A 23,667-nucleotide genomic window follows, 5' to 3' on the forward strand; every position below is an offset into this window, starting at 1 on the left:
TGGTGATAAGAATAGCATCTCCGAATGCTATTCTGAGTCTCAGAATGCTATTCTGGGATGCAGGTTGGTGCTGTTTTGGTGGCATGCGGGGAACCTACACATTATTAGGCAGATGGTTATTAATGTTGTGGCTGATCGGTATATGTGAGGTCTCATGTATTGTGAAAGAAATGTTTGATGGATTGAGTGGGAATTAGTCATGTGGAATAGTTATACAGGAAACCAAACATGAAAAGGCAACTAAATTAAAATAAAATGCTTCACCAAAACAGTATAGATTTGGATACGTACACTTGAGCACATAGATATGTTTAGTGTTTACTTATCTGGGGGTGAACAGAGCCTGCTGATACTTTGTTTGTGCCCACACAAGCATGTCCCTCAGGCCTACTTTATTATCTTTAAGATGTGTCCTTGTGCGAGAGTAATGGAAAACCTACTCATGCTCTGCATGATGCTGGTGCAGGAAAACCAGGAAGCCTGCTTGAATCACAGCTAAACATAAGGATCTGTTTGTGAAGCCCACACTGGGGAAGGTGTCTCCAGAGAGTCAGCATTGTATAAGTCTCTTAGAGTGTGAGTAGACAAACATTTCAGTGACTTTTAGTGCATTACCAGCAGATGAGTCCCAAAACGCAGTGAGCTGACTCACTGTCTACTGCCTACATAGGCAATTGTTTTCCTGGGCACATTTTAACAGAGATTGAACCTCATAAGTACTGATTTGAAATGTTCTATATAAGCAGAAACTGCGGCACACAAATTGCGCTCCACGTGGGAGACTCAACTCACAATGGATTCCAATAGAATTTGTCATTAGCATGTTGCTAAGTTAACAACCAGCCTGTCAGAAACAAAGAAGGGTTATTTTATGGAATGGATGTGATGCTCTAAAAAATCATGACAATATTCACATTTTAGGTAAAATAGTCAGTAAGCTTAGATAAAAGTAAACTTTTTTTTTTGTCTTGTCACATTTCAGTATCAAATCAATTACACAGGGAGAAGATTTATAATCAACATTTCTCTCGCTTCGCCCAGCATCTTGGATGTATTTATTTTTCTCTAAGCTCATCGTAATGCTTTCAGTAAATGCATTCTCTGAGAGGGATGCATGTGACTGCATCTTAGAATTTGTCCCAAACAGTGTTGTCTTAGGATGCAATACTATTATTTCGCCTACCTTACCTTTCAATAAAGCCTTAGAATCTGTAACATGTCTATGCAGATTTAAAATGCTGCTTCGTAGGCAGCTCACAAGGTTTTGGAACAGAGGTGTATTATCTGTCTGACTAGACCTGCTTTTGGCATTGGCCTCTCATTGCCAGTTAGAGCATGCCAGTGGTCCTTGAGGGTCTGACTGATTTGAACCAGCCCAGCAGGACACAATGTAATTTGTAACCTTTGGGAAGCAGCTATTCTTCACCTCCATATTGACTACAGGGCTAGAGGTCTGCAACCCAGATCAGGCCAGGTGGGACCCGAGAACCCGAAAGGTTTCGGGCTAGGCTCGGGTCAGTTTTCAGTTTTTCAAGTAGGACTTCGGGTTCGGGCCTAGTTCGTGTTTGTAATTACTGATAAAATAAACAGGAATACCTCTCTCTCACTCACAGAAACATGCAAACAGGCTGTTCACACCAAGTATGTTTTTGCTCGCATCTGTTTTCACATTGTTTTCCTAAGTAAACACACGCTGGACGAATGTATTTGATTGTTGCACCATGTCTCGCTGTTTCTGTAGTGTCTTGCGCAGGACCGGAACTTCTGATTTTGAAAAATGCATGTCGAGACACATGCGCTCTTTCAGTATTTGCACTGCGTCTAGAGTGTAGGTGTTACAAAGATTCAACATTCTGAACAAGTTCAGGGTGTAAAGAGGGGACTGTTGCATTGTTTCATATTATTCCAGATTGTTCTGCACCAAGAAATGATAATTCAATGCTTTTTTTTCTAGTGTACTGAGGGGCTGCCGTGCCATATTAAAACTAGAATTAATTTCTATCTTGGAGGCACAGAGGGGATCATCCTAATCAGTGGAGGCAAAGAAGACCTTTTATAAGTGTCATTTTCACCAAGCTGTGTCTTCTGTCCCTTTTGTTTTTTCTCGTGAAGATGGGTCTTCCTCTAAAAAAGACCAGGTGCTTCGCTGAAAGGGAAAAAAGCTTATCCATTAGAGATGAGAGACTGAGAGTACCAGAGTTTGTCTGATCCGTTCTGAAAAAGATGATGTGTCTGAAACCCAGTTTTCAATTATTGTAAATTGAAGAAAAAGCCATTTTCCACCTTGAATGAGTTTGTTTGGTCTCCACAATGGCTAAAGTTCTTCTCCATAATTCAGACCTGTGGTTTCTCATTGAGTCTGTCTCATGAATAATGCAAATCTTTACATAATCTCTCTTTTTTGAGAGATCTCATTTTTTTTATTTTAACACTTGACTGGCGATGTTGATTAGGTTGGCATAATGACCTAGTCAACAAAACACTGCAAGACTTTTGAGGTGGAGAGCGAAAAGCTTATTTAAAATTTCAGCCTTACAATTTTATTCTATTGCCATTTCTTTTTCTTCTTTTTTTTTATTTCCTCCATTTTTGTCCTTACTCACGCTGTTCTTGTCTCTTTCAGAGAAATGTTTGCAAGGTAACGGGGGCTGCAGTCACCAATGTGCAGTGATCCCCAGCAAAGGGGTTGTGTGCTCTTGCCCTACTGGACTCCATCTTGGCTCTGACAATCAAACATGTGAGATGGTGGACTACTGCACAGCACATCTGAAGTGTAGTCAGATATGCGAACAGCAGAAGACCACTGTCAAATGTTCCTGTTATCCCGGCTGGAGACTTGATCCAGATGGAGAGAGCTGCCATAGCACCGGTATATAAATTCCTCAAGCTTAGCACTTTGGAAATCGGTTATTAAGAGGAAGAGTATACCCACAAATAAAAAGTTTGCCATTATTTACTTATCCTCATGCCTTTCTACAATTCATTGTGATCAACACCTGTCAAGCTCCTATAAAGACAACATAGCACTATAAAAGTATAAAAAAAATACTCCATATGACTTTTACACAATAGTCCAAGTTTTCCCAAATTACCAATTCTCCTTCTAGCTTGCACCCGCACCCAGATTGAAAAAAATTTTTGTTGTAGCAAAAGAGTTACGTAATGATTTAAAAAAATATATATATTATTCAAATTTTGTGTTCCACAAAACAAGTTGCATATACAGGTTTAAAACAACAAAAATAAAAAAAATTTCTTACGATGCTTTTGGACAAAGTTAGTAACAAAGACATTGATAAATAAACTGTCAGTTACTTAACCACATGTGATGTATGTATTTATTTATTTATTTATTTATTCATTCATTAATTTAATTATTCATTTATTTTATGGCCCTGTTAAAATAAAAATGATAGGAATACGCTGATTTAAATGATCTAATTGTCACATAACTGCCTCAAGTAACACTTTAAAATTATATGAACTAGTTTGTGATTCTTAGTGAAGTAACTTCCTTCTGCATTCATGTCTGTCCATAGTGGATCTGTCCACTGTGCACAGCAATAAGAAAACAGTAATACAATGACAGCAGGATATGTTGGCAAGAGCTTCCCATTGAGAAGCTAATGTTGTTACAGCAGCATGCCTGCCAAATGCTTTTAAATTGTCTCAGGGAATCTGAATTTGGGTCATTAGTTAGAATATGACATTGCATCTGTGTGGTATTTTATGGATTCAGTGACATATAGCTCTTGAGAGTAAGCTCTTGTTTTAATAGCCATATTTCTAGCTCTCAGCATGTTATCTGCAATAGCACTATGATATTTTCTCATTGTCTTTGGGAGGGGTGTGGTCTAGTGGATGAAGAGCTTCTAGGCTGGTAACCGAAAGGTTGTGGGTTCAAACCCCACACATAATTGCTGCCTAATCTAATCACTAGTGTGCACTAAATCAAGATAAATAGTTTTTTTTATTTTTTTTTTTTTATATAATTTGGGATTTGGAATTTGGATTACACTGTGAATGGTCCAAACAAACTCAAACCCTTTAATGTGAACTTAACTGAGACCATTTTGGGAGTACTGTCAGCATTGTGGTTCTTTTAGAATGTGCAGCTAGCTTACGCTACGGGAAAGATTCATCTTTTCTGAGATATTGAAGCCAAAAAATTATCCTTAATTTTGTATCCATTGTCAACGCAGTGCGGCAGCTTCAGACCTTGAGCGGGCTAGCTAGCGAGCTCATAGGTTGCTCTGTGGCAACTGCTGCAGCCTATAGACGAGCTTGGGCGAACTCGCATCCAATGAGAGGCGTCCGCGCGCTCACTGCATCAAAGCCCGCCAAAAAGGGCGTGACTAGAGTGCATATAAGCGTAGTTCGTAGGCTGGAACCCTGGTTTTCATTGAATGAAGCGAAAAATCGCTCGTGGCGCGAGCACGGCCGGTTACGCAATACTCGTTCCCTCATCTAGAGAGAACCGAGGTTACGTTAGTAACCGATTCGTTCTCTTATGAGAGTTTCTCTCGTATTGCGTAAGCTAGCTTACACTACGGGAACCCTTTGTCAACGCCGTGCGCGCCAAGCATCCACTGCATGAGCCCCAGGGAATTAAGGGGGACCCGGGGGAGCCCTTGTGAGTGGGGAATTAATATTTGGCCGGCAAAAGTGCGGGCCAGTTTATGTGTAGTACATAAGCACATAGACAGAGCAGCGGTGCCGGTCTGTGTGGACTGTGTCCCATTAATGCAGCTCACCTGGGGAGCTGTAGCGTATTAAACAGCTAGCAGTTTAGCCTGCAGAGTGGGTACTTCCAGATTGTAAAATCTGACAAAGGTGGAGGGGGAAGCCCAGCCCGCTGCCACACATATGTCGTGAATGGAAATCCCGCTGGACCATGCCCACGAGGAGGCCATGCCTCTAGTGGAGTGAGCCTTAATGCCTAGCGGGCATGGTAGGTCTTTTGACGCGTACGCGGCAGCAATAGCGTCCACTATCCATCTGGACAGTGTCTGTTTCGAGGCGGCGAGACCTTTGGTGCGCCCTCCGAACGAAACGAAAAGCTGCTCGGAGCTTCTGAAAGATGCGGAGCGCGCAGTATACAATCTCAGTGCTCTGACTGGGCAAAGGAGATTGGCGTCGCGTTCGCTATCAGATGCTGGTAGCGCCGACAAGGAAATGATCTGTGCTCTGAAAGGAGTACCGACCACCTTGGGGACGTAGCCGTGTCTAGGCTTTAAAATGACCTTGGAGTCACTTGGTCCAAACTCAAGACACGCAGCGCTGACAGATAGCGTGTGAAGGTCTCCCACCCGTTTAACTGATGATAGGGCAGTTAGAAAAACGGTTTTAAGTGAGAGGTGTTTCACATCCACGGATTGAAGTGGTTCGAAAGGGGGGGCTTTCATAGCTTCGAGAACAATAGAAAGGTCCCAGATAGGAACCGATGGGGGGCGCGGAGGGTTCATCCTTCTAGCTCGCCTGAGGAAGCGGATGACCAGCTCGTTTTTACCCTGTGACTGGCCGTGCAGGGATTCAGCGAACGCCGCGACGGCCGCCACGTACACTTTGAGCGTGGATGGGGATCTGCCCTTATCCAGCAGCTCTTGTAAAAACACGAGCAGCGGCGACACCCCACATGTCCGTGGGTCCAGGTCTCTGTCGGTGCACCATTTTGAAAACACAGACCATTTTGACGCATAGAGTCTTCTCGTGGAGGGGGCTCTAGCGTGTATGATGGTGTTTATTACTCCTTCTGGCAAAGCGACGGGTAGTCGTTGATCACCCACGCGTGTAGCGCCCAGCGCTCTGGGTGGGGATGCCAGATCGTTCCGCGAGCTTGCGAGAGGAGATCTGCTCTCACTGGGATGGGCCACGGCGCTGTCAGTGACAGCTGCGTAAGCTCCGGGAACCATGTTTGATTCTCCCATCGCGGGGCTATGAGGAGCACCGAGTGGCGCGTTTCCCTGATCCTCTGCATTACCTGTGGCAATAGCGAGACGGGAGGGAAGTCGTAAAGCGGGCGGTTGGGCCAGTCCTGGGCCAGCGCGTCCTCGCTTTTTGAGAAAAATATTGGGCAGTGAGAGTTCTCTTCTGACGCAAAGAGGTCTATCTCTGCTCTGCCGAATATGCGCCATAACGTCTGGACTGTTTGAGCGTGCAGGGACCATTCCCCTGGGGGAATATTGTCTCTGGACAGTCTGTCTGGGCCGTCGTTCAGGTGGCCTGGCACGTGCGTCGCCCTCAGCGAGCGCAGGTGGCGCTGGGACCAACTCAGTATGCGTTTCGTCAGATGGAAGAGGTTCCTGGATCTGACACCGCCCTGACGGTTTAGATAGGATACCACAGACCTGTTGTCCGAGCGGACCAGGACGTGGTGACCCTGAATGATCGTGAGGAAGCGCACGAGCGCGTACTCGACCGCTATCATTTCCAGACAATTTATGTGAAGGAGCTTTTCCTGAACTGACCATAGGCCAAAAACCGGAGAGCCCTCGCAGACCGCGCCCTAACCCGTGTTGGACGCGTCTGTCGAGATGACTTTTCGGCGAGATACAGCTCCCATCATCACTCCCCGCTGATACCACTTGGCCACTGTCCAGGGCTGCAGAGCTGAAATACAGGTCTGAGTCACTCTGATTGGCTGGCGGCCTGTGACCCAAGCCCGGCGAGACGCGCGGGTGTTTAGCCAATGCTGAAGCGGGCGATGCGCAGTAAACCCAGTTGAAGTACTGCTGCGGCTGAGGCCATGTAGCCTAGCACTCTCTGAAACTTCTTCAGAGGTGTGAGGCTGTTCATCTGAAATGACGCTGCTAGTCGCTGCACACGGCGCGCGGCTGTGTAGATAAGCGAGCCGTCATTGCCACTGAGTCTAGTTCTATTCCAAGGAAGGAAATTGTCTGACTGGGCTGTAGTGAGCTCTTGGTCCAATTGACTGCAAGGCCCAAACTGTTCAGATGACTGAGGAGAACTGTCCTGTGAGACAGAAGCTCCGTGTGTGATTGTGCCAAAATCAGCCAATCGTCCAAATAGTTCAGAATTCGCAAACCCTGACTCCGCAGGGGTGCAAGTGCCGCGTCCATGCACTTCATGAAAGTACGGGGTGCTAAGGACAGGCCGAACGGAAGGACGGTGTATTGATAAACCTGGCCGTCGAAGGCGAATCTCAAGAATGGCTTGTGACGGGGATTTATCTGAATCTGAAAGTATGCATCTTTCAGATCGAGAGCAATAAACCAGTACCCCTGGCGCACTTGCGCGAGGAGTTTGCTGGTTGTAAGCATTTTGAACGGTCTTTTTGCAAGCGCTTTGTTCAAAACCCTGAGATCTAATATTGGTCTGAGGCCGCCGTCTTTCTTGGGGACAAGAAAATAACGGCTGTAAAACCCCGACTCGCTCAGGGGAGGCGGCACTCTCTCTATGGCCCTTTTGCACAGAAGGTTTGCTATTTCTGAACGAAGCATGCACGCTGCTTCCATGTTCACAGTAGTTTCGAGCCAGCTCTGAAGCGAGGAGGACGGCGATCGAACTGTAGCAAATAGCCCTGTTTTATTGTGCTTAACACCCATTCGGATATCCCTGGAATATCTTCCCACGCTTTGAAGCGTAATGTTAGAGGGTGAGTGGCCAAATCGCTCTGATTGCCGCACACAGCAGCTGAACAGAATGTGTGAGCCGCTTACTGTGCTTATGCTGGACCGCTCGCAGACAGCATGGACAGGCTGTTCTGTGAGTGACTTCCCGATTGAGGTGAATGGGGAAAGAGTCATGTCTGTTAAGTGATACGCAAGCATAGTCACGGGCACGGGACTTACATACAGAGAAGTGTTTGCTGGCCGTGTGACAGAGCGGGCAGAGAATGGGCGCGCGCACGTATTCGTGAGCGCATTTATTGACTCTAACACTCGAGTGGTTCGTAACCGCTTTTGAGTGTGCTCTGATGGGGACACGGAACGTGTAATGCTTGTGTGTAGGGGTGAACACTGGATTGTGGGCACATTTTCTACACATAAGGCTGGTCTTGTGACAGAGCGGCCAGAGAATGGCCGCGCGCACGGATTCGTGGGTGCGTTTATTAACCCTAACACTCGAGCGGTTCATAACCGCTTTATGTGAGTGTGCCGTGATTGGGCCACGGGATGTGTAATGCTTGTGTGTAGGGGTGAACACTGGATTGTGGGCACATTTTCTACACATAAGACAATTTTCATGCAAATAGGACAAATGGCCTAGAACCAGTTTGAAGAAGTAGGTTTGCACTTGAATTGTCTTGAGCCAAGGAATCAGAGGAAAAAAAATATTTTGTTTCTAGGACTCGTGGTTCAAAAGTGATTAACATAAACGTGAGTGCAAATTTGGACAGTTTGTGGTGCTAGAGGGTTTGAGGTAGAGATGCCACATTTTTCTGTGGTAACAGATCAGACTGTCCTCTATACGTGTGCCAAATTTCATAACTTTCCCGCAAGCCGTTCTATGAGCCATAGACTTGAGTGGAATAATAATAATAATATTAGGACCACTAACAAAAGCAATAGGGGTCTTCACCCCTTTGGAGCTTGACTCCTAATAATTATCATCATCATCATCATCATAATTCTAAGAATTTTCTAGTTTTCCAGGTTCCAAAAAACAATGTGAACAGAAAGTGGACTGAGATCCAGTCACAATTAAAACAGACCAACATGAGTTCTGATTTCTTTTGTGTAGTTCCCTTTTTGGTCAACTTTAAGGGGTTTGAGTCTGACTTTGGTTATTTTAAAGAAGACTCAAGAGTGAGAACACCCTTAACCTCAGGTTGCTCCAAAAAGATTGACCCCTGCAATGTGTGTGTTGCTTTGGATAAGAGCATCAGCTAAAGGCCTAATAAGCATTTGTGTGCATATAAACATGTGCATGGTTGATAGCTTAACACAAAGCCTAATGCTCTTCTAACATTCAGATGTTAGGGTATTATTAATAATAATTTTTATTTATTTTTTCATCTGTAAGATCCCTTTGAACCCTTCGTTATCTTCTCTATCCGGCATGAGATCAGACGAATCGACCTTCAAAAACGTGACTATAGCCTGCTCGTGCCTGGCCTACGGAACACCATTGCCCTCGACTTCCACTTCAACCGCAGCTTGCTGTATTGGACCGATGTGGTGGAAGATAAGATCTACCGGGGAAAGCTCTCAGACACTGGAGGTAATGAACAGACATTGATGTCCCAGTCCCACCTGGCCTTTGTTTAACCTAAGCTTTAGTTTGAGTAAAGGTATTGCAATATGCATTGTGCATGAGATGGCTCTCTGAGTGATGGGGATAACCTCTAAATGAGCTGATGAATACTTCTGTAGTGTTGAAAAATTTGAAGCTGGATTAAGCATACTTTTCAGGCTTTTTCTCTTAGGGTAAAATACCCCCATTGCAGCTTTTGCTCTCCTTTTGTTAGCATTTCAAAAAAGCCCTCCATAGAGTCTCTGTCTCTGTAAATCTCTGTGTATTTTAACATAATTCATTTTAAATTGGTATATCTGCTGAAGTGGGTTTTGTCACTTTTAGGGCTAGATGATTTCAAAGCATACACAAATGGGCTAAAAGCCACAGAATGCTAATTTTGATTTCAGTGGGTCTTAAAAAAAAAATCTCAAAACAACCAGAATGCTTTGCTTTGCTTTTATATACTGTCCACCTTATGAACTAGTCTGAGTGGCTTGTTTTGTAGGTGTAACCGGGTCTGAGGTTGTGATTCAGCATGGCTTGGCCACCCCAGAAGGACTTGCAGTGGATTGGATTGCAGGGAACCTTTACTGGATAGACAGCAACTTGGATCAGATTGAAGTGGCCAAGCTGAATGGGGAAATGAGAACAACTCTGATTGCCGGCGGCATGGAGCATCCACGAGCGCTGGCTGTAGACCCTGGACAGGGGTGTGTATTAGTCTCATGCTAATTTTACCAGCGTCTGATTTTCTTTCCTAATATTAGTAATGGGATATTTACACTTGGTAAATTCATAGCAATCCGATCATAAAATGAACAAGTGTAAATGTCCTACAATATGCATTTGAAATGGATAGCAAGCCGATCATGACCCCACTACACTAGGTGGTTTGAGACACAAATGAGACATAGCTCTGCCAAGTTTATATGCATATAACTAACTTCTCCCAAACAGAACTACATCAGCATGAGGAACTTGGGGAGCCCAAAGACAAGAAAGTAAATGCTGCAAAGAGCAGCTGTTGCCTTTTGTATCGCAATCATCAATGCAATTTATCTGCCTCCATTTTTTTTTTTGGTTTACTAGCCATATCAAGTGCAGCAAAATTCCACTACCCTGCATTAGTATCGACATGGAATTAAAATCTGTAACATTTGCATATAGCATGGGGAATCATAGATCTGATTTATGTCCGTTTTGCAGAGATACGTTTATGTGACCAAGTGTAAATGGAACGTGCATACACAATCGCATTGCAATCCGATTAATCAAATATAAATTGGCCTCTTTTCCTTTTCAGGTTCTATTCAGTAAATTGCATTACAGCAAGAAGAAATGGGGGAAAAAAGTTTTATTCATTTTTATATCCTAATTTGTCCTCATAGAAACTATGTTGGGTACATTACAGAGCAATCATATTTCAGAGACTTGTTTGTCATCTATTACTAATGATAGTTCTAGGATAACACAGTGCAGCTTGGGGTTTATTTGTTGTGTTCTGTTTCCTTTTTTGTCTCCTTGCTTTCAGCTGCACTCTTGTCTTGCTCCATTATAAATGTCTCTTTGCACGATCTGAAATATGACAACATAAGCTCAGAATAGTCACAAGATGATCCCATTTGGCCAAGGCCATAGAGAATGCCCATTGGCATTGCAAATGAATATAAATCAGACTTTTAGCTTTTTGCATGTTTTATGCAGCAGAAATAATTTGACCAAACTCTGTAAGCAACCTGTTGAGTAGAAAAGTAGAATTTGTTCAGTCCAACTGGAGCTCATGTTGGCACTTAAATGAATGATGTAGGCCTACTATAAGCAATTTGCCCAAAAGAATAAAAGAACAATTAGGAATACATTCAAAAACTGATTTTACACCTTTGCAGTGTGGTACATTATATACAGAACCAAATCCATTACATGCCCAACACACCAATGTCATGTGTGTTGAGTCCTGAAGGGATTAGTGACATTGTAATTACAGACTTTTTTATTAATTTAAAGCTTGGTTTAATAATTTAAGACCAGAGGCCAATGAATTGGCATACTGAAAAGAAGGCATTATACTTTTTGCAGTATTTGTGGTGCCTTTTTGTATATTTTATGCTTACCTTTCATCTTCCACAAACATTTGGCAGGCAATTTAATTGTTTTTTATGTAAATGCCTGCTGCAGGAACATGATCATATATTTCATTAGAGTATGAGCTTGATGCAAGTATTTAGGATTTTCATAATCCCTGTAATACACCCATTTAAATGTACCTTTTGTTTTAATGTCACCCCAGACAACTATGTCATTAGTTAAAATTAGCCAACATTTTCTATTGTGATTGACTTTCCTGCCTGGTTGGACCCAGAACACCCTATGTGTATTCAAAAACAATATTATTTGTTGCATTTTCTCAGTTTTTATTTATTTTAATTTTGTTAATGTATATGGCCTTACGAAAACCCTAGTAGACTGATGTTATTGAAATTATAACCAGGGGTGGAAAGAGCTGAAAAATCATACTCGAGTAGAAGTTCTGTTACTTCCCAAAACATTTTGTGTGAGTAGAGTAAAAGTAGCTGTCTTTAAAACTACTCAAGTAAGAGTAAAAGTGTAGCTCAATTAAGTACTCATGAGTAGTGAGTATTGAGTACCGAGTTGCAAAACCAATGCACCATTATAATGAACACTGTATGCCAACTTTTAAAATATATCACTTATCTATGATAAACACTACATGAATCTGATTCCAAAAAATTAAAAGGGAGACATGATAACAGAAATTAAAAGATGAAAAAGCTATTTTCAATACACTGATTATATCGTAATGTATGAAACAATTACATTAAAATCAGTTTATGTGTAGGGTCTAAATTACCCTTAATGCCAACAGAGCGTTATTGTTGTGCATAAAACATGTTCAAACAATGCTAAAATATTGAAATATAAGCTCCACAAATCACATAAATCAGCATAAAAGTAGTCTAATCCATGTCTTCAGAAGTGATCAATATTTAATTCCTTTTTACTATAAATTCTCCTCCCTGTTCAGTCAATCTCCACTTTAAATTTCATTTTGTTCTTGTGTTTTTGGTGATTCACATTCTTCATGCATATTGCCACCTACTGGGAAGAGAGAAGAATTTCTAGCAAAAATTCATGTTAATATTGATCTGTTTCTCACACAAACCTATCATATAAATTCTGAAGTCATGGATTAAACCACTGGAGTTGTATGTATTACTTTTATTGTTATAACCTTCTGTTTCTTCATGAAGTAAGCATGCACTTTTCAGAAGTTATTTGGAATAGTATCAGTGTTGGTGTTTAGGGTCAATCTGGCCCCAATAACACATAATTAAAAACTCTAGTACAATTAATCAAGTCCAAATAGACAACTGGGAATGGCTACACTGTGTCAATCTGAGAATGTTAGCATTTTAATTTGGCATTTTATATCAGAAGTCTCTGAGACCCCAAAAGAATGTTCATGACTTTTGAAGCATGTTATCATATTTATCTTCTTTATGAGCAGTTCTCATCAGTTTAAAAGTCAAACAATAAGATTTTTAGAAGAATATTCATATGACCTTAGGAATGTTTACACTGATGGACTATATGGACGGATGTAGTGCTCAAGTTAATTGGTATTTAGATGAATAGTTTCTAATCAGTTATTCTGTGTGTAGCATTCTCTTTTGGACTGACTGGGATGCTTCCTTTCCTCGGATTGAGGCAACTTCAATGAGTGGCAGTGGGCGACATGTTGTATTCAAGGACATGGAGATAGGAGCCTGGCCCAACGGACTCACCCTAGACCATCAAGAGAGGAGAATAGTGTGGACAGATGCTCGGTAGGGTCAAATGGTCTCGTATGATCAATGGCAGACAGGGGAGTGTTTAGAAAACATATTTGAAAAAAATATTGCTTGGTGACATTAGTGGCACAAACATGACAAAATTCACCTTTAACTAAATGTGTTTTGGTATAGATTACCACTTATTTGCTGTACTTGTAAGCAATAATGATTACAATTTGCATGGTTTAAAGTTGTTAGAAAGTTTTGATGCTTGAATGTAAAGCAAACTTTCATTTTGATAAATGTAAACCTAGAGGAATGAATGATTTGAAAGTAATTTCCTTGTAACCTTGGAACTTGATTGTTTGATTATTTTGATCTGAATCTTTTTCAATACTTGCCATGTCAAATACGATTTACAATTTTAAGAAATAGACTGAGCATCTTTTGTCATATCTCGTAATAAAAGGTGCACACGTACCACCCTCAGCAAGTTGTCATCACTTTAACATTGTAAAGGTTATGGGCATACAGCTCCAGTCTCACCTCATGTTTCTCTTTCCCTGCAGCTCAGATGCAATATACTCAGCTCTGTACGATGGCACTGGGGTCATAGAAATCCTCAGAGGCCACGAATACCTGTCACACCCTTTTGCTGTGTCTCTCTTTGGAGGAAGTGTGTACTGGACAGACTGGAGGACTAATACTTTAGCCAGAGCAAATAAATGGACAGGTCACAATGTTACTGTGATCCAAAAGACAAGTGCACAGCCGTTTGATCTAGAGATATACCATCCTAGCCGACAACCTCAAGGTATGTTATTATTATTGGTTGTTAATGACATTACAAATATTTCAACACTTGATGTTTTTATATATGTTTCAGTGGTTAATACAATAATGTAAGGTTTTTGCCTTGTGATGCAATTCTTGTGAGTCATCAGAGTGGATCTTAATCTTTGCATTCATGAAGCAGTCTTTGGGTTTCAGATAGTACATTTTTGCTCTTCAAAAATGTACCTTTTTTCTAAGGTTTGACACATTTTAATTTCATAACATAATTCCATCAAATTAAACTAATGCATTTTTTAACCAGAAGTAAAACTTAAAATATTTAGGTGGTTTTTATTTTTATTTTATTTATTTTATTATGTTGAAGATTACTCAATTGAATTAGTTTTACTCATTTGAATTTTGTTATGAAATTAAAATATATCAAGTAAATCTTGAGCGAAAAATGTGTTAAAAAACAAAAAAGCCTAGTGAGTTGCTGCTGCCCCTATAAAGCAGCATTCTAACTGAAATTGGTCTGTAACTGAAACACTCATGCACAAGACGCTGAAGAACATTTATGTGAAGTTTGGCCAAAACAAGTTATCTTAGGATGGAGCATAATTATACTGCCTTACGTTTGGAACAGCTTTCATATCAAGAGTGCACCTAAGATGCCTATAAAAGTTGTTTTACTCAAATACAGCTTTTGGAACTTCATGTGATACATTAAATATAAACATATGTAGATACTCTGTGTATTAAATAATTATTATAATTATAAGAGAAAATCAAACAAGATTTCTAATATCCATGTAAATAATGTACTGTGGACAATAAGGGCACTGAATAGCGGTTAAAAAACATGCTGAAGGTGTTTCTTCAACCAAAGACAAACACAACCTTGTTGCCATAGTGACCATTTCTGTTTTATATACTGTACATGTAACAGGCATCACAGTTTTCCTGAATTTAATTTATTGAGGTGTCTGGGAATGAAATCTTAAGAGAAAAACCTAACTGAAAAATATTGCACCTTCAGATTGAGCATTTAAATGTTCCAAGTGTCTAAACCCCTTATTTTGCAATGTTTCTTCTTACCGTTCACACCAGATGAGCTATTTCTACAAGCAAACTGCATCACAGTTTTGACCACTAATGTGATGAGCTGCATGCTATTCTGAAAATAATGTGTCCACCCATGTTCGGATTTTGTTTGGGAAACAATTTTCATACATATGTTCGACAGGGCGAGGATTCATTTGATCCGGTTCCCGCTGATCATTCATTTCTTCTGTCAGTCTGGAAACAGCTAAACGTCTCCTATGAGATCAACTGAATAATTGAAAATGGGGGTCATGCAGAGAATAAGCAGGCTTGATGTGGGCTCAAGATGTGTTCTTTCCTCAACCCAAATTTATTTTAATTGTTTCATGGTACAGTGTCAAACAAGGTTTTCTCTGTTCTGCAGCCAGGAAGGGCAGCATTTTATCTTCTGTTAAGCAGACAGTGCTCTCAGTGACTGCTTGCATCTTTGAAGGAACAAGAAAAATGTGCAAAGATTTGATATGACACACAGTTCTCCATCTAAAACTGTGCAGAATATAATTTGACCTTCTTTTATAAAAAAATATGCATGCAGCTTTTATTTACTCATATTAATTGAGAGACAACATGAAATATTTGTACTTTTAAAGAATACATTTTTCACACCACTGGAACATTTACAATTAACTAGTGAAAAAAATTAAATTTAATGGAATGGTTCGCCTCAAAACGATAATTCTTGTGTTCATGCGAGAACTTGCATTGTTTAAAAGAAAGCAAGTTCTCGCATGAATGCATGCACATGAGAACGAGCTTCTCTTATGGTGCTCATAAGCGTGTAACAAAATATTTTCACTAAACACTTATTTTAGGATGCTTTTGGGTCCCTTGTCTCTATCATTTGCCATTGTACTGAGAAGACTGACCAAGGTTTTCCTAAAATAAATAATAAATAATTGTGTTCCACATAAAGTCATACAGGTTTGAAACACATGCAGGTTAGTAAATGATGACAGATTTTTCATTTTTGGGTGAACTTTTCATTTAAACCTAACATTTTTGTTACTAAAAAAGACAACTAACCAGATTTTAACATGGTGAATTTTGTTTAATTATTTATGGATTATCTTTTTATGTATTTCATGTTTGCAGATAGCACATTAAATGCACTGAACCCAAGCAAAGCACATTGACTTTCAGAGATATTTGTCATTGTAACGTTGTCACATCATAATTTTTCTTTCCATGTACTCATCACTGATTTATAAAAATTACATTTTCTAAAATATAAAACTTAAGATTAACAGATGTTATGTTAATTTCAAAGTGTGTTAGGTGTCCAGATGTAAAAAAAAATGTAGCTAAGCGAGTATTGACTACCACCCCTGGATTTGAACTTGTGACTCCAGGGTGTGCTGAGTGACTCCAGCCAGATCTCCTAAGCAACCAAACTGGCCCGGTTACTAGGGAGGGTAGAGTTACATGGGGTAACCTCCTCGTGGTCACGATTAAGTGGTTCTCTCTCTCAATGGGGCCTAATGGGCTGAGACTTCAGACATCAACTGGCACGTGCATTAGGCTATGTGTGGTTTGACCAGTTTGGAAGGTTCCCATTTTTATTGCCTGTGTGGCCAGAAGGGTTGTAAGCACTTTTCCAGCTCTGTGCCGACAAGTAGAATGTGGCAGCAGTGGCGTGGTCGAGCATCTGTCCGGAGTGAGAGAAAGCGGTAAGGGTGCATACACCTGAGCCAGATTATGATTAACACCAGTTTCCAATTGCAGTGAGCTTGGGGAGAGCGGTTTATAAGAGACCACGCCACCGGTAAGAGGCGAGAGAGTCTGGGTCCAGAGACCTATTGTGAAGCTAAAGTCTGATTGTGAAGCTGTTGTGTTATTGTGAAGTTGTAAGCACTGAAGTTTATTCATTAAAAACCCTTACCGGTTAGTGGAAGAAACAAATTCTGTTTTTCACAGTCCCTGTGTCCTCCTTCCCCTCCTGACCTGAAGTTTGTTACACTTGTTTTGAAACCCTGGATTGAACTGAAGAACGTATGCCCCCGCTTCAAATTACGACTGGAGTTTGCAGAAAGGGTGTATCTATCCCTAGTCAGACAAAGCTGAAAACAACAGTGAAAATACAAATGAAAGCCTACTTCTCTTCCACTTTAATATAGCAATTCTATTTGCAAGGTTAACTGAAATTGTTTTATGAAATCCTTGTCTTTTTTATGAGTCGGTACTTCCAAATCATGTGTTTCTATCTTGAGTCAAGTGCACCCATACTGTTTGCACAATATTTATTCATAATTCCCATGGAGACCAACTGAATGTAGAACTCTGATGCAGAAGATAACTATGAGAAATTCAACAATTCTACACAGAATGTTTTATCTACACACTCTACACTGACAAGATTTGGACTTGCACCGGCAAGTCTGGGTGTCATGCATCTAGCAAATCTTATCTGCTGTAAAAACAGCATCAAAAGCTCATCAGCCTTTGTTTTTAATCAGATGTTTTTAACCACGCAAGCTAACTCCTCACATGACTGGCCATTTGCTGAGGGATTACTCTTTTCATGATCACCAGAGAAACCTATTGTTGGAAACCTAGTGTTCTTCAATATAACCAACTCTCCACATTTAAAACTATTATCCTAATCATGAGGCATGTTTCCAGCTCACATGAAGCTTTATTCATGAATAGTTGACATGGACCTTGGCCTTTTATATTTCACTACAATCCAAATACACAGACATGTGTAGGGTTATACTACAAAAACGGACAAATGCAGACGATAACCCTGAACATTATGTTCTTCATAACGTGTAAGTAGTATCCGTGTTTAAACTAAAGAAATTAGTAGGACGTTTTAACATGTATTATTACTGTAATAAGAAAGAACAAATGTTTGGTATGTAATTGATTGTCTCTTTAATTCCAGAATTAAAGTATTGTTGGAAACAGGTTGGTGAGTAAAGTAAAGTGAGTAAAGTGACAGAATGTGAAATAAATGATCAATACAGAGAAAATGATCTTTTAGAATTGTTCTATCGACAATGCATTTATCCTTTTTTAGTCTAGATCGATTTGCAATCAGATTACCCAAAGTATTTAACTAATACACCAGCACTTGAGCAAAATTCTGGAGATGTACTTGCATCTCAAACTAGAGACTCTGATGTGCTTATCCTCTTGTTTAGTTGTACATTTGGCCTTCCACATCTCTTTCTGTCCTTGTTAGAGCCAGTTGTCCTTTTTCTTTGAAGACTGTATTGTAGACCTTTGTATGAAATCTTCACCTGACTGAGGAGTTTCTAGAGAAAGCTGTTTCTATTTATTTTTTTGCCATTTTTGACCTAATATTGACCTTAAGACATGTCTATTGCATATTGTGGCAACTCAAAAACAAAGACAATGTTATGCTTCATTTAATGTACCAAATATCTTTTAACTCTGTTTGATATAATGGTGATTTTCTAGTACCAAATTAGCAATTTAGCATGATTACTCAAGGATAAGGTGTTAGAGTGATGGCTGCTGGAAATGGGTTCTGTCTAGATTTGATCAAAAATGACTTTTTTCAAATAGTAATGGTGCTGTTTTTACATCAGTAATGTCCTGACTATACTGTGTGATCATTTGAATGCCACTTTGGTGAATTAATGTACAAATTTCCTTCCAAAACAGTAAATTATTCCAAACTTTTAATGTAATTAAATATTTGAATAAATATACATTTAATAGGCCTATACTAATTGCTCATCCTCATTCCAGTTGCAAACTGATTTGTATACTACATGCTTTTTATGGACAATATTTACCATTAGATAAAAGTATGATGGTGACCTTCTAGCCATCTCTAGATCTGCCTGCTCAACATTACCTTAAGAGGAAATATAGCAAAAAAAGAACCGAGGCCTTCTACATACAGTAGATGATATTCCAGAGGTTTAAATGTGCTGTAATGTCAGGAGTACAAGGAGTTGTCAGTACTTTTTTTATTGATGAAGCATCCTCAGATCTTCCCCATACCCTGGAATCAAGACAAATGTATTCATTGCGGGGTTGCGATTGCAATTGTTATATCCATTTGTTTGTTTTACTCTCTTTAATGCAGATATCTTAACCATTAAATCTCAAACTTCTCAAATCAAGTGCATCCTTTATATAGTATATATAAATCATGACTATCTTACATTTTAGCTTCTTCAAAGTAAGTCACCCTTTGTTAAAGCGATAGTTCACCCAAAACTGAAAATTCTTCACCAGAACACATTAGAAGAAAAATATCTTGGCTCAGTAGGTTCTTAAAATGCAAGCTGCTCTTCTTAAGCAATTCATAGGATATTGATTTTACTCCTTGGCGTGTTTTCTTTCCCTGGTTTAAATGTATGTCACCCTGGGTTTTTCAGGCTTAAACCCATGCGAAGGGAACAATGGAAGAGGTCTTTGCTCCCATCTCTGTCTCATTGATTACAACCGTACAGCCTCGTGTTCTTGTCCTCATCTCATGAAGCTCTCCATAAACAACCGCTCCTGTGTGGGTGAGTATGTAGGGTCTCTCTCCACAAACAAAACAAATATTCTAAAGAAAAGGGACTGGTGTATAACTGTGAATGACACTTCACTAAGCCCTGCTTCTGACCAATCCTGTCTTAGCAACTGTTGCCCTGCTGCCATTACTCTGACATGCTTTTGCTATTTTCCAGTGACAGTCTATGGAAGTAATGTGTGTTTGAGTACTTCTAAGCAGGATTTTATCAAAATAATCCAACAAAATGTAAAAACACATTGTCGGGTACCCGCATTGTTTTTCTTTCTTTTAAAAAAAATAAGTAAATCTAGAGATGAGCATGATATGGATTCAATTGTTTCAGCCCTCATTCCCAAATAAACGTATAACATCTGCAACAACACCTAAATTTGCTCCAAGGTATATTAAAGCTAATAACATGAACGTTCATTTATTTATGTATTTATTCAAGCCATAGTAAAAGCGATAGTATATAAACTGTATACAGCATCATATTGGGTGTGTTATGAGGCATTATAAACAGCTCTATTTTATTAGATATTAGACTATTTAGATGTGTTATCGCTATTAAAGGTTTTTATCTTTTCAAGTGACTGGAATAATTGTTTGCCTTGATTCTGATTCTCCACAGTTTTTAATCACATTTTATTAAATGACTGTATTATTTGTAACTTATTTGACAAAAGTTTTTAGATAACTATGCATTACAATGTTGCTATTCATACCAGCCCATGTAAAAAATATACATTCCGTAGAATATTTTGCCAAAACAAAAATGTGCCATTCACTGCAATTTCCCATTCATTCCAATGAGGATTTCTGCAGAGCTTGTCAGAGTGAGCAACCATATCCGAGGGGGTCAGAGCTTAGTGAAGGGACAATTGGTTTTAGCTTAGTAGAGGAAGTATTGAGTTTAATATGTTGCAGTCATGGAAAAAGCTGGAAATATCAAGATAACATTTTTTATGTGTGATTTCCAGGCCTGGTAAAGTCATGAATATTAATACAATCTTTTGTTTAGGGCTGTATCTTGCATTCATGGAGGTTAAAGTGTATTAAGATCCTGTTTACACCTGGTATTTAGATATGTCTCGAGTGATTCGATGACTTGTGGTTAAGCGAGACACATCGCTGTTTACACCTGGTCACTTAAATATGTCTCCTGTGAATGGTGTCTGATTTCACGATTAAGTACATCAATCATTATGTCAGTGTGTTGCTGCATAATAATAAACCACAAAAAAGACAATGAAAGTGCAAAGAAAACCAGCGCACTGTTTCTCCCAGATGCTGGTGAAGTTTAATGTAGTCACAAACGCAACATTTCGAGCAGAATTATGTTATTTGAGTGCATTACCTGTTTTAACCTGAGCTTCAGATGTGTGTGCTTGTCATCCTCTAATCTATTCAGATAAGCATTTGACAGATATAGGTTTTTGAGTTGTCTATTTGTATACAATTACAATGAATGTTGCTCCCAATGGCAGTCTAGCACCTTGCATGGCAGCTCTGCCGTCATTGTTGTATGAGTGTGTATGAATGGGTGAATGGGACACAGTGTAAAGCGCTTTAGTAACTGCTAAGGTTAGAAAGGGCGCTATATAAGTGCAGACCATTTACAATGTACCATGTTAATAAAATTATAAATTAAAAATCTATGTTTTATTGTTTTATTTCAAAGCAGGAATTTAGAAAATACATATTCTTTGGTGTGATGGAGTTTTAGAAATTGCTACAATTTATCTTAACATTTACATTAATAGTAATAAAATATGCAATTGTTATATTAAAATGTGTTATTGATGTGGGTTTAATTGAAAGGTGATTGATAATTTTTTTTTGCTCTCCTGTATGTTGTAGTTGCTATAATTGTAAAACACTAATGGCCAAAGTATACTTTACGTGTGTATGTTGCGGATCAGTCCACGCACAGTATGTGTGATGCAAATTGCGCCTTTGGCTTGGTGTGTGGTCACCGTGTACACAGACGATTGACTGTACTAAAAGAGTGCCACAAAGCAATTGTAGTGTGTATGTGTCGAACGCGTTCTTATTCGTTTGCGGTCAGAAAAGTATATTCAGAAAGGCAATGCAGTCAGCCAGGCGCGATCCGATACGGATCGCACAAAACCAAAATATACCTGTGCCTTAAACATTACAATTAATACAAGGAAATTTTAAGATTTAAATTTGTTCAATGAAAAAGGTTCATTTTAGGATCACTAAAAATCCTTATTCAGTATTCATAAAGAATGGGAAGAGTCATGGAAATCAATCGGTCAAAATGTGTTGAATATATCAATGTTAAGTATGTTTTTTTGTTTTGTTTTTTTTTGGCACTAACTTCAGCATTGAAGAGGTTCCTACTCTATGTGAGGAGGACAGAGATCCGTGGAGTGGATATTGATAATCCATACATGAACGTCATGACTGCTTTGACAGTTCCTGACATTGATGATGTCACTGTGGTGGACTATGATGCTCTTGAGGGAAGGTTATACTGGGCAGATGTTAAGACTCAAACAATAAAACGTGCATTCATCAATGGAACAGGCCTTCAAACTGTTATTTCTGGAGGTGAGTCAACATTCTCAACAAGAACTCTAAAACAATTTTTAACAATGCATTCAGTGCTTTCTTTTTGGTTTTGTTTGATTTCATGGCTGTTCATTAGATTTTTTTATAGATTTTTCTCAGCTTCCATACTGTGGGTTTGGGCTGGCGTGCAGTCTTTGTTTATTCTTTTTACTCACACTTTAGCCATTGGTTTTTTTATGATTTGTTTTTTTCAATTATGAGAAGACTATTTTCACAGGAGGTTTGTGGTGTAAAAAATTGAAGTTGAAGTAGTGCACTGAAGAACGAAAATAATATCTTATGTGATAGGGCTTTTTGTGAAGTTTTTTCAGGGGATTGCTTCTCTAAACTGCATTTCCGGAATACTGTTATCAAGCACAATGTGTTTTTTCCACCTTCTCAATGTGTTCAAAATGCAAATCATGTGTCATTGCAAGTTATTTACACAGTGAAGAAAGCTCCCATCATAAGTAAAGACATTTTATTACAGCCTGCACAGAAGTGCTGTAGTTGTGATGTGCACCTCCATGGTAATTACCTGTTCTGGTATGTGCAGATATTCAAAACTGCCGTGGGCTGGCAATAGATTGGCTCTCAAGGAACATGTTTTGGCTGAGCTCTGAGAATGAAGAGACACAGATCAATGTTGCCCGACTAGATGGATCTCTGAAAACCTCAGTCATCCATGGTATTGACAAACCAAAGTGTCTAACTTTGCACCCAGCCAAAGGGTAAGTATCCCATATGATATGTTTGTATTAGATTTGGGATATTTATCATATATTTTAAAATATTTTAGTTTCAATCTTTTTATTATAAAGAGGGGAAATATGTTATTTGAAGGGGAGGAGCAAAAATATATTTAAAGTCAGCATTAAAACAAAACTGACCCTATTTACTTAAAGGGTAACTAAACCCTAAACCAACTTTTTTTAGTTAATGATCTGTAAGCATGGGGCTTTATTAGTACTGGTCATTGATTCAAGTAATTTTTTTGACATTTGTGTATAAAGTGTTTTAATTTTACAATATATGGTGTAAAAACGTCTGAGTGCTGCCCTCTTCAGGTTGAACGGTGGCTACTGCAGTTGAATTTTCCTATTGGCTGTTGCGGTACTTCGTGACGTAAGCGGTGACAGCTGACGTAAGCAGGTTCCAGCTCACCACGCCAGATTCATGTACATGTCGTCTTGCGACCGTGTGAGGAATAATAATAACATAGAGTCTGACAGCAGCTGTCAATTAATCCGTCACTACGAGTCTCAGGTGCCCCCCCGCTCAGCCCCGCACTCGGTTCGTTCCCTCTATCCCCGCCGGGGTCTGCCCACTTTTCCAGCATTTTCAAATATTTCTAGTGGGTGGAGTCAGACTCTGAGCAGGTGTTTAGTTACCCTTTAATGCGTGTTCCTTATTGTGCCTGATTCATCTGTGCATATATAAAACATTTCCAAATCTTTCATAAAAATGTGCACCACCTTTGAAATGACTGTTCTTTTTGGCTGATGTCATGAATTCATGTAACTTTTTTTTAAGGAAATACGTTTTCTCTCAATTGGGAATAATAATTTAATTTCTGGGGAATTTTAACAGAATGAATATTTAACGACTGCACCTATTCATACACCGATGAGTTGAATAAGCATATCGAGGGCCGGCCTTAGTATTTTGGGGGCTGTATGAAGATGTATTTATTTATTGGTAATTTAAATGACCAAATTAAGGTAAGGTAGATGGTATTTACACTTT

At 39.5% G+C, this 23,667-nt stretch overlaps 1 protein-coding gene across 1 annotated transcript in view; it reads left to right on the forward strand.

The window, feature by feature from the left end:
* The window catches only part of LOC127658763 (low-density lipoprotein receptor-related protein 1B-like), a 471,292-nt gene that overhangs the window by 300,874 nt on the left and 146,751 nt on the right, over nt 1-23,667 (forward strand). Inside the window, exons 22-29 of the mRNA XM_052148252.1 lie at nt 2,624-2,869; nt 8,986-9,183; nt 9,704-9,908; nt 12,879-13,043; nt 13,559-13,803; nt 19,223-19,354; nt 21,694-21,921; nt 22,478-22,652. Of these exons, the coding sequence (XP_052004212.1) occupies nt 2,624-2,869; nt 8,986-9,183; nt 9,704-9,908; nt 12,879-13,043; nt 13,559-13,803; nt 19,223-19,354; nt 21,694-21,921; nt 22,478-22,652 (1,594 nt within the window). The remainder of the gene's footprint in view (nt 1-2,623; nt 2,870-8,985; nt 9,184-9,703; nt 9,909-12,878; nt 13,044-13,558; nt 13,804-19,222; nt 19,355-21,693; nt 21,922-22,477; nt 22,653-23,667) is intronic.

This window comes from Xyrauchen texanus, chromosome 18 (genome assembly GCF_025860055.1).
Source record: "Xyrauchen texanus isolate HMW12.3.18 chromosome 18, RBS_HiC_50CHRs, whole genome shotgun sequence".
Classification (NCBI taxonomy): Eukaryota; Metazoa; Chordata; class Actinopteri; order Cypriniformes; family Catostomidae; genus Xyrauchen; species Xyrauchen texanus.